General features: G+C 34.7%; 1 protein-coding gene across 1 annotated transcript; it reads left to right on the forward strand.

Moving 5' to 3' along the window:
- Window positions 1-541: 541 nt before the first annotated feature.
- LOC138317762 (uncharacterized) lies at window positions 542-11,801 on the forward strand. Its single transcript, XM_069259645.1, has 7 exons — window positions 542-696; window positions 4,750-4,846; window positions 5,220-5,491; window positions 9,175-9,255; window positions 9,602-9,724; window positions 10,029-10,150; window positions 10,359-11,801. Exons 2-7 carry the CDS (start codon window positions 4,795-4,797, stop codon window positions 11,176-11,178), a joined length of 1,470 nt encoding a protein of 489 aa, XP_069115746.1. The 5' UTR covers window positions 542-696; window positions 4,750-4,794; the 3' UTR covers window positions 11,179-11,801.
- The last annotated feature ends 870 nt before the right edge of the window (window positions 11,802-12,671 follow it).

Genomic DNA, 12,671 nt, shown 5'->3' on the forward strand with positions numbered 1-12,671 from the left:
CCTCCATGAGCTGAGTAGTCGGAGACAATTCTTCCGTACCTTGTACGACATTTAATTTGGCCCGGTACCAGATGACTCTCTTATTTGTCCGAACAACGTCGACGTTGCCCTTCGATCTTCCGCGATGGTTCTGTCTCGCTCTAGGTTCATCGTGTAGTGGAACCTCCTCTACCTCCCCACATTGTCCTAACGGCTGCGATGACGGGAAATCTTACGGGTACATAAAAAGTGACAGGCAAAAAGAGATATGACATTTGTTTGCGGGGCATAAGGGGAATTACATGTGATAGCATGTCTTCACCATAGACCGTACTCCACATTTGTCACATAAAAGTGTGTCCTTGTTTTATTGGGTATCACCAGACAAAATACCGTAGCCCTTTCCAATCTGTTCACTTTGACGCGTCACGTGTTTTGTATATACGTAACTATATACAATAGCGATAGGTACACAAACCGTGTATTGAGCGGGTCGATCGGTTATTGAAGTAAATAGAACACCGGGTATATGTATACCCAATACACTTATTGTAATTGCTTTATCTCCCGGCCTAGTCAAGCGTGACTCAGCGCCATATTGTGAAGTTTTGGTTGTCAATAGACAATCTGCCGATCTATGAGGGTACGTGTTGGTAATATGGTAGTGTGATATCTACTGATATCAGTGTGGATTAGCCTAGCCGGGGCCCTGTCACGGTAAGTGTTAACTTTATATCGATCCAGTCCTTAGACCATTCAATCTGCCTTAATAACCTAACATCCTCTTAAATTTATGTTTCGAAACATTATTTTTTATATGATCGATGGTTTAAAAACGAAATGTAATGAGTCCAATAGCACATTATATTAACGTTATACTAGTCTGTTTATATGGTTTCTATGCCTTCCGTTCATCTAGATTATACCATTGTCCCCTATCATGGAATTGAAGCCTACCCGATGAATACTATCCCTGGGTAGCAAGCGATCGTTCCTAAACTGTCAAACCATACATTGTTAATGTCTTAATTTCCCCCTTAAAACAATATATCGCTACGAATTATCAAGGTTTTATAAACATCACGTATCTAACAGGTATTATTTTTACCTTACTTTCTCGTCAGCTCCTAATGATACACCCAGTCGTATTTGCAGTTCTAGGTTATTTGACGTTGTTAGAACTACCACCACATCTTTCATTACTGACATGTATGACTCAATTATGTAACTTTTCTAGTTGATAATGACGACTGGATTACAGAGATACAGAGAAATAAAATGCAAGCCAGTTCTGTTTAATGGAATCTTTACTGAGTAATACCTTTAGATAGTGTATGCAAACGCCAGGTATTCTGTGGAATATAAAGACATATAAAATATAAAGAGGCCTAACTAGGTGGTTTGTGTAAAATGTACCACTTCACAGTGTAGAACGAGGAAGTTGTACATTGCTGTCGAGTCAATGCCATACAAGTTTGAAGTTTATAAGTATATATAAAATACATGTAACGTAAGTGTTATGAATTTATTTTGCTTAACAGTAATGTATTTTTAAAATGTCTTTAAAGCAAAGTGACTATCCGTGATCTGTAATGGAGTAGCTTGCGTTAAGCGGCTAGGCTATTCTGAATGATATAACTTGGTAGATAAGCAATACATACACACACACTCACTACTTCAATAAATTATTGGGTTTTAATACACCTCTGCTTTTCAAGTGCAGCGATAGACATATAACGCATTGATTATCTCGCCTTTTTCGTCTATTTCAAATGTAAATGTTTTAAATGTGTTACCAATAACTTATGGTAGTTAAATACCTTTTTTCAATTGTGTTGGGTATATGACTTTCTTTTACCACTGAAACCTGCCCGATATAATGTTGGTTATGTGAAACAAAAATGTTATACCATTAATATTAAATTAGTGCATTGTATGATTTGTCATTGATTATCACCCCAAAGTAGAAGTACCTTCACCTCATATAATTAGGCGTCATATCGTTTGTATCATTACAATGTGTATTATGTTAATCAATATATTAATTAACCTTTCATCAAAGGGTCATAATCTTTCAACGAAAACTAACAAGTCAAGAGTGCAAAATATGGTCTTTTTCTTTGTAATTTCTTGCTAATTTTCTTTCGCAATAAAAAGGCAAAATGTATATCTTAATCGACAGTGTATCATACAACATTAATGTATTGTAATCCCCATCTCAATCTTTGATCCAATGATAATGACAACGGATGTGATTTGGAAGCCAGTCTGAAGATATTGTGGCCTATATTGACCATTTAACTGAATATGTTCATTGGAGAAGATATGACACCTGAATATGTTACTGCGAAGTATTACTGCTGGTATAACTTACAGTTTTGTTGATTTTTACGTAACCGTAACTAACTTTATGTTTTAGGTTGTGACAGGTTTCAGTGGTAAAAGAAAGCCATTTACCCTACAAAATTGAAAAAAAAAATGGATATTTTACTACATGTATCCTAAGAAGTTAGTTTAAACAAGCTTCGATGAAATAATTTGATTGTTCCAATCATTTAACACTAAAACCTTTAATTCAAAAGTCACATTAGTTTGAAATTGAATTGACAAATTCAAATGGATCGCCATAGTATGCGGAAGCAACTTTGCTAGCCAGCAGTATTCTTATTGATTATCATTGGCCAGTTGTGGTTAATATAAAGCGAATTGTGCGATTAAGTCACAGTACACGCCCGTTCTTATATCTTATAATAAGTGATTCGTATTATCAACTTTTCAAAATGGCAAGAATGATATACTATAGTAATCAATCATGTGTATCATAAAGTGTGAAATATTGGACCAGGAGTACAAACCACTATTTAGTTGTGTCACACCAGGAATATCGCATGACTATATTATGTAGTATGTTTATCACACTTTAATACCTCCATAATATTAGTCATCTTACAAAAAGAGTAAATACATGTATTTCCTCTAATACTTCTTGTTTGTCGAGTAAAAAAGCTGTTGATAATCCTGATGTTTTAGATGTCCTCATGCAAGGACAGGACTGTTGATATAACTTTAATTATAAATAATGATGCATTAAATTGAAAACTTGTATGTTAAAGGAAATATGTCAGAATCCAAACAAAACGAAATTTAATAACACACGTACTTTGATCCTTTGATTCAAGCTTTACTTGATTCGCTGTGATGACATAAAACAAATATAATAAACACGAATGAATAAGAATAATATTTCTTCTATGCTCACTACTGTTACGAAAGGAATGGGAATGTAAAACGAGATTAATTAGTTCGTAGAGTCACAAAAGTTATTAGCTTAACTTTAATACTACACTTATCATCACCATCTGAACAATTTAATTAAGATAACATATAATTAAATGTTTATTTGCGGTTCGTCTTGCATTACCGTCGTCCTAATTACCTCACGTTAGTTGACTACCACTTCAACAGACGGCAAAACAGCGAAAATTAATCTTCGCTGCTAACATAGATTACGCAGGGAAACTTGCATTTGTATGGTGTTGTAACCTCATTGTTTTGTTTCGGAAAGATAGTGGGTCTTTCAAATGTTGAATTTGAAAATGTTACAGTATTCTTATATCCTACACAAGTACATATCATTTCAATAAAAATTATTTAAATTTTTATTGAAATGATAAGTTGACCAATCACAGTTGAGAAGGACAGACAGCCCAGATACCAGATCTTCAACACCCGAGATATAATTGATTGACTAGTCGATTGTTTAGCACTATGATATTAAATATCAATAATATTTGACAAATGGTGTGTGTAGTAAGCTACATACGAGGTTGACCCTAAGGTTAAAATCCATAAGACTATATATAGACTATATATGATATTGACAATATCCCTATGACAAGTTAATGTGTATTGAGGTAAGGTCTAGATATATCACGTAGGGAATATCAATGTCCTTGATATTCGTTTGACATGGGGAGCTATATTGACATTAGATCTTTTGTGAACGTGATGGTATGTGCCAAAAAAACAGAGGGATAGTCATTGATGTAAACCAAAAGCATGTCAAAACAGTTGAATTAAAACACAGAAATGCATAGGTCAAAGCAAGAATATTGAACCACTGTTCAACATTCTAGTAAGAGTTCTTTTATTCAACGTGTTTTAATTTGTTACTATAGTTATAAGCCTTACTAGATCTATCCAAGATAACATTATATCCCAGCTATGGCAATTATGATGTGTCAGGTTTTGATTAAGGGAGACAACTGTTTCCTATATATCTTTATTGGTGGTCATTCACGTTGACAATTGAATCCAGAGGTGTGGATAACAGGGAAAATTTCATGCGGCCAACGAGACCTATATCAGTAGATACCACATTTAGTTTCTTATCTTGTACGGTAGAATTACAAATAAAACTCTATATGCACTGCTATGCAGTGTATTATCCTTAAACAACCCATTCACACTGCAGTAACTTTTTAAGCGTCTTGGTATCGAATTATCCATGGAAAAATATCCATATATACCTTGCATACTCTACATCGGCATGCACTTTACATACAAAACAGTCAAGTTGGTAAGACCCATAGTTGGTAAATTTTCCATCTGCACTGAAATCAGTATTCATATTGCTTCCTCCAACCCCTTTTCATCATCTGACAGTGTGCGCCATATAAGTAGATAATCGATCTCTGATAATTAAAAGCTATATAAGAATACCGGTTATGTATGGGAAATCAATCTATAATTGCATACCTTATGTTGTAGTGCTAATAAACTAGATGATGGTTGTGTAACGAAAAACAACTCGATATGGCAGAGACGACATTCGCGGGGTTTCCCGTGTTTCCTGCAGCTAGAATTGGTGAGTTCATCTACAACATAAATTGTAAATTTTAGTTGTGGTTCAAAATTAATGTTTTGTTAGTTAACGGATTTTGGTACATTTTGATTCCTGCAAGTGAATTTCAACTGTTTTTACGACGTTTTCGCCAATCAAATCCAATCTTTTCCAAACAGACTCAATGTTGTAAGTTAGTAAGATTGCCGTTTGAAATTGCGACCTTTTTGAAAGAGTTACACCCCACATCTTGGCTGTGACAAGAACGGCATGGACTAGTACTGAGCCGAAAGCTAGAACTCGACTAAAACGTATAGCTTATCTTCGCAACGAGACAATGTTAGAAGAATGTATTTAGTATAATAAGTGTGATAATGTATTTCGCTGTATCTTTCAGATCAATTCCGAGCTATGGAGCCGGCGATATTTCACGAGAAGGAACTTGTGCTTGATACAGCAAGATGTCGTCAGCTTGTTCACCAGCTCAAGCGGGAACTCATGCTAGGAATCGCGGGGGAGGGGATCCATATGGGTGGAGATGGACCCCTCACGCTGTTCCAGATAGGAACATTTCACGGCAAAGTCTACATATTCGACACGCTTGTTAATATGGAGCTGTTTGATAAAGGAGGATTACGTTTCCTTCTTGAATCTGAGGATATATTGAAGGTAATGGGAATTCAAACTTCAACTTAAACCTGTATAATATTTAGTATAACTAGTTCGTTATTTCATTTGGTTGTCATTTATATACCTCAAGGCCGAATATTGCAATTATCATGGAAACGTATCCATTCATTTTGCCTGGTCACTGTTTTTTACACGATTTTAAAAATAACCGATACGATAAACATGTTCGACCATTTCATCACTCCCTATTAACCCTTATAGTCTCCATTTCGAAGTATGTGCAGTTGGCATAAATCAGTACGTGTTACTTCGTGATTGCTGACTTTTCCCACAGCTAAAACTTGTTTTAGGTGTTCCTAACGTTATATAATTTTCAGTAAAGTTTACTGATATACATGCATCCCATATTACCAGTTCAGTTCAAATGACATTTACAAAGATTTTAAGTGAATGTTAGTCTTTAATGGAAGTAGATAATATACTTTTAAGTCCTTGATGGAGTGTACCATGTTATCCGTAATTGACATACCTCCATTTCTCTGTAGAGGAACTAAAATCATACACTGATCTATTAATCATGACACACCTAAATCATAACCCGGTTCTCATATTTTATAACTGCGACTTTTGTCATCTGGGCTGTACTTATCAGATTTGGTTTTAAACTCTTTTGAATTATGAGTGTAGCATGCAAATGTTGTACAGTGGTTATTAGGGGTTACGCTATTATCGGTCCACGATCCAATGTAATTTGCTGACCTGATCTGAATGTCAATTTTTGACCAAATGTAAAGCTATTGTTGTCCTAATAAAGCCTTCTTTAAACCCATTTGAATCACTCTTTACACTATTTGGAGCTATTATTAATTGATATGTAAGTTCTAGATACCTAAGTTAGGTGTCTATAATAAGATCACCTTTATAATAGTACGACCTACAGTGCTTCTATACATACGTAAAAGTATACATACGTAAAAGTATACTTTTACGTATACAGTTATTATTTCTGATAGTATCTCTTCGAAAAGCAACTGATGGGTAAAATAATCTGATGACTATACTAACAAATATTTTTATGTTTATATATTTTGCATATATTTACAAACATGTGTATCGCGAAGTTTGGGACATGCTTTATATTATTTTTTTGTCATCATAATATGAGCAAACGCACTTTTAATCATAATTTAAAAATAAAACGCTTTCAGTGTTATTAGCATGTAATATTTTGTGAACGTTTTCAAAGTTACGCATAAAACAAAGAAACAGCTTCGTTATTTTGACATTCATTGATTATTGAACCCGTTTCTTTTTAAAAAAAAACTAATATTAATGTTTATTTTTATACCTTGATTAAACATTTAAAGCCATTGATGAGGTAATGCATTTAAAAATATTGCTATTCTAAGTTTAACAGCTAGGCAAGTTTAGTAAACTTATAATATATATCAGTTAGTATATGACATTGTTTAGATAAGCTAGTATATGTGTAGATAATATTTACCACAAATCCTTATGAAGTTTAACCAAACACTAAAATGATTTGCATGCGATTTCCATTGCTAGGTTCATTGTTGCGAAAAGTATGTATAATCAACATACCACTCAGCATTTAGTCCGAGACTGCTTAGGAAATGTTTTATTTTTTATTTTTATTTTATACGGTAGTTAAGACTTACCAATGCTTTCGACAATATGTGATTGTGTTATACTATATGTTAACACACCAGACATACGATATTTGATTGATATCTGTTCATGTCACGTACATTACCATACATGCTGAATGCTTTAAATGAAATCGTTGTAATGGAAATCTATACAAAAGGTAGCGTAGTTACGCTCCTACTATACACAACAGGCGTATTTATTTAATACATTATTTCTGAAAACTAATTATTCAGTTGTTTTTTACAACGGCCATTCAACTGAAGGTTATTTTGCTTGTTCAATAATGAAATGCTGTATGAATGATATATTATAAGGGATAGCCAGCGTGAATTGTGTCAATATTTGTAATTGACTTATGAATATAAATTAATTTACTAGGTAAATATTCCCTCATACATAAGACACTATGTAGAGTGGTTATAAGTCTTGCAATGACACGAGAGATTGCATGATTGAGTGGTTAAAATAAGCATTAACAAAATCACTCTTTGTGCATGTATGAATTGTGCCTGGTATTTCGACTGAACGTGAAAGCCAAATACCTAAAACCAAATGAAATTTATGTTGCATCGCGCTTGGTATTTATAAAATTACAGAAAATGTGTTTCTTTGTGTTTTTCGCAATATGTTTTAGAGAAACAGACTTTAAACATCAAATAATTCTTCTATTGTACGACACAGCCGTAATATATTATTGTAATCGCTTAAAACACACAGTCATGTGTACCACATACTTTTCATACAATAAACGCTGTTCTTTAATTAATAATGCCGAAAATACATTAAACAAACTAAATCCAGACTATCTATATTTTTGTAACGTGTTTACTATAGGGGTTAATCAATGTGTCGAACCATTAGGCTGTGTATTAAAAAGTTTAATGGGCACTTAAAATTGTTTGCATTACCACGATTAGAAGGATTATTAAAGGAAAAGTCAAAATAGTTTAAAAGTCTTTATACAAAAAATGATTTAAGTCTTTGTGCTGGACCGTGAACTTTGATTGTATTATATATCGTGTGGACTATTATTATTAAAAGGAAAGGTCAAATCCTTAAAGACGTTTAAATGAAAGCTGAACTTCAATCTTATTGTTTGTATTGTTTACGACTTAGGGTTTATGGCAATAGAAAAACTCAAGCTCATATTATTCAATAACGTTTGTCGCTCTCATTCGCTATAAATAGTATGCATTTCATTCTTTAGACGCATTTTGCAATGTTTAGTATATTTATATCTTTGTGTTACTTTTGAACCCTGTTTACCATTTATATCTATTCCATCAGCGCTACGAGATTCCTCTCATTTACACACATAGTTCTATACATTGTGTGTACTCTCTAACGATCACTGTTGTATTGTCTTGTCGATTCCTCATATTCCGTTCAGGAATTGTAAACGATACCCACTTTGTCTAATCTTCTACTTTGGGATATTTCCTAGCTCCTATGTAATATACCCTCATTTTTGTCATCTTCAAGAACTTTTGTTATTGTGAGAGGACCTATTGGACCGCGTGAACTTGGTGAGATACTAAATCACCTTTAACACATGAAGTTTTCCGCACATTATCGCTACAGAGTTTAGAGTATACTGAGAGTACGTCTGAGCTGTCAGGATAGTTTTGACCGATTGCAGTGTGCTGTTCGGTGTCTTTTACACCATACTTCCATGAGAAACATTGTATTTAAGAAAACGGCCCACTTTCACAATGAGACACACCAATATTGTACCTCAGTCGCGGACAAATCCAAACAAATTAATTAGCGAATAAAAAGCCGTCTAAATACTTCATAAGAGCAGATTATTTTCTATACGTGAGTACCGGGGTAACAACAATTAATCCTAAAATAGCTCAGAAACGGATAAGATGGTTTGACATCTCACGGTACAGGACTTTAGGTACTGAATTAGTCCGATATTAAAACTAAGTTGAATTATTAGTAAATAATGCAAGTTTTCAGAATCGACAGAATAAACCAATTATAGCAATACCCAACTGAAATCGTTATGTTATACTTTTAAAAATAGTGTTTTATTATTTTAACAGGTAACGCACTCTTCATGTCATCTTAGCGCTGCCCTCTTCTATCAGTTTGCCGTCAGGCTACGAAATGTATTTGACACGCAGGTACGTATCATTCACCAATTGAGTTGGCTTTTTCCTGTAGATAAACGTGAATTGCATATATCCATTAATATAAGTTCAATATTTCTTATAATCGCCTCGGCAACGTTTTGTCATTTCCCAACATTTTTCCCCGCTCAGTGTAGAAATGGAAAGAATGACCACTTCTTTAATGTCATTTTTTATAATTTACCATATGGTTCGAAGAAGAAAACTTCCTACCTGAAAGAAACACCCATTGTACACACTTAAATGTTAAATTTTTATCAGCATAATTCAGAAGCAAATACTTGCTACATTTAAGTTAATGTGTTACAACATCAATGTGTTGTCTTATGGCCGTTCACAGATAGGACACCTACTTATAGAAGAAGACCATGGTAGGCGCCTCCCTAACAGGATGTCTCTGTCAGAGATTTGTCAGTGCTACTCAGAGAGTGCCCATCCGTATGACTGGAGGGCTGATGTTAAGGTAATGTCGATATGATTAGTTGGTAGGAAGATATCAGCCATTTGATTGGTTGATGAGATGAGAATGTGTCACCAATATCGTGAATGTGACAGTATCATCGATATGGTTGGATAATGTGACGGTATCATCGATATGATTGGATAATGTGACGGTATCATCGATATGATTGGATAATGTGACGGTATCATCGATATGATTGGACAATGTATCTGTAGATCATTACTCACTATTTTGCATTATTTGTAAACGTTTTTATGCTTTGTCATTTTCAATGAATAAATAGAAATCTTTCTATCGATTTCAGGAGATGTGGATGTCACGGATTGGCGATTACTGGTCACAGCGCCCTCTTACGGATGAGATGGTAGAATATGCAGCAGGGGACGTAATGGCGATCATACCAGACGTCTTTCGGAACCAGATGGAGTGAGTATCATATCTATTAAATTATGCCATTTTACAGATTTTGTTTACGTAATGAGAAAACAAACACGCTCTTTCATAAATTAATTGTATTGCTATGCATAAATAATATAAAATACAATAAAATACTCCCTTTAGAAAATGGATGCGAAAATAATAATGAAAACAGATGTTTGGTTAACCTGCTTTTTTTTCTCTCTTAATTTTGTAGATTCATCGAAAAGCGAAGTCTGATGAAAAAGTTCAAGTTGCTTGTCGACGAAGAAATCCTCAGCGAAATCAATCAAGTCGTGAAACAACTCCGCGGAGAAAGAATCGAAAAACAGGCTCGTCAAGTTCTCAAAGAGGTCGCTGAAAAATATGAAGAAGATTCTGATATATTCAAAAGCTGCACGGAGGACGAATTCCATGCCCTGATGCTCATACCGTACAGCGACGCCGAATCAGTCTCGCCAAAAATAGTTAAATTCAAGACGAGACTAGTAGAAAAGGAATTGGATGAGATTGAAAATGATTTGCGGCTCAAACAAGATTTGGTCCACTCCAGACCTCTTTTAGATCTGGACCTTCAGGCGTACGAGGTCCACCCTGACGCTTCAATACGTGTCAAGGCCAAGGACGTGAGAAAGGCCGTGTACCAGTCAATTCTGTCTACCATAGGACGGCGGTACTCCGGTCTGGCGTCGCCCCAGATCATGTCTGAGACAGAGAGACAGGCATTACGCTCACTCCATCCTAAGTCTGAGTTTGATACCTCGATCGATGGCATCGTCCTCGCACTCCATTGGCTAGTTATTGACTTCGATATTGAACAAGCTCTTTATAACATCAAGTACGGACCACCGGAATACAGAATTACGGACGAGTTCGTACGTAGGGTAGAAGACTATGTTTTGATAGATTCCAATGTATCGGACGGACTCAAGCAGAAATCGAAAATGTTACTAAAGGTGTTAGAGAAAAACAGTGACAAAATATCAAAGGATATTCCCGACAGAAAAGTTACCTTCACAGAAGATACTGGATTTTGATTTAGAGAATAGATTAATCAATGGATATTTCTGCTAAAAAATATCCTGAGGTACAAAAGACCTTAATTGTTTTATCAGAACGTGTGTGATCAACATATTGTCAGTTAATGAGGATGTTAAATTTGTTTTCTTCAAGTTTATTAATTTACCACGATAACTGGTTTTGAAATTTGACTCATTATTGCGCATCTAAGTTTGAAAATGACATCCGAAATTGCGTCAATCGTCACGTTTGTTACTGTGAAAGTCCCGGGGAAAATGTCGTCTGTGTAGAGCATTGACATTATCAGTGTCAGACCATTTGTATTCTCATATATTTTACGCAAGTTTTGTATGAATCCAATACAGCGAGAATAAGGTGTGTTTGCGTTTAGTACGATTAGGCAATACTTGCTGTTGCTAGGTATTGAATAAAGCTACTCCCTCGCCATTGCTAATTATCTCTCTAGCTCTTGCACGATATTCAATTGTCCTTTGATTTGTTTCTCGTATACAGGTGTAATATCAGCGAGTGATTATGCAAAATTAATAACAAGGATGGTATAATTTTTATTCTTTTAATCAAATGCATATATTTGTTATGTTTTGAGTTTCGTATATGAAATGTTTTTCTTAAAATTTAATTAGTTTAAAAGTTGTTATTTATTTGAAGAGTCTATTGTAGCTCACTTGACCTAAGTTTACATAATTATGACATGGCATGGCGCTGTTTCCGTCAACTATTCGTGAACGATTGAGTGAAATGTTGCCAATGTTGTCTGAAGTACTGGAGGAAGGAGAACCATTTTTATAAACTACTGACATTACGCATGGTTCCACATTCTTGGACCAAGCCCGGGCTTTAAAAGTATAGAGATGCCGAGTCAAATAGGTTTTTATAGACTCTTCAAAATCCCTCTTCTGTAGGATCTTCAAAAACCTTGAAAGAAAAGGAATCAGTTTGGTATTAATCGAAGGCCTAGGCTCCAGGGACTTGCGGGAAGGGCATCTTATTCTTTTATTTCTTGATTTACCTTTATTTTATTTTTATTTTATTTTACCTCCTAATTGTCATTATGCTGTTCATGTCCTGTGGACATAGCCATCAGAAACAGATTATAAGTTTGCACACAAATATCATACTTAGCCCTTGACACCGTCGTAATCAGTAGCATGTGTTTGTTAAATTATGGTAAATAAACATACCATTACATATATAAATCTTATTACCTTGTGTTCTACACCGAGAAAGTGTAAACATATTTCAAACTACGCCTGTCCGTCAATGGTTGTTATAACTATAGTCTAATGTATGTCTACGTCTGCAGGTACCTGATCCCTAATACTACACACATTTTTAGGTTTACCCAAGGTTCGGAATTTGATGCATGTGTTGTCTTTTTCACGTTCAAGTTTTATTATTCCTTTTCTATATACCGTATACATGTATCCGATATTTTTTACGAGGATGAAATTTTAGGGAGATGGTCACGATGGTCACCAAATATAATAGA

The sequence above is a fragment of the Argopecten irradians genome, chromosome 3 (genome assembly GCF_041381155.1).
Source record: "Argopecten irradians isolate NY chromosome 3, Ai_NY, whole genome shotgun sequence".
Taxonomy (NCBI): domain Eukaryota; kingdom Metazoa; phylum Mollusca; class Bivalvia; order Pectinida; family Pectinidae; genus Argopecten; species Argopecten irradians.

What these genes read in the sequence shown, in the direction of transcription:
- LOC138317762 (XM_069259645.1), top strand. Translation starts at nt 4,795, where the DNA reads ATGGCAGAGACGACATTCGCGGGGTTTCCCGTGTTTCCTGCAGCTAGA. An exon ending in AATCTGAGGATATATTGAAG is followed by an intron (nt 5,492 to 9,174) that starts GTAATGGGAATT and finishes TTATTTTAACAG; the next exon opens with GTAACGCACTCTTCATGTCA. An exon ending in GAAATGTATTTGACACGCAG is followed by an intron (nt 9,256 to 9,601) that starts GTACGTATCATT and finishes GGCCGTTCACAG; the next exon opens with ATAGGACACCTACTTATAGA.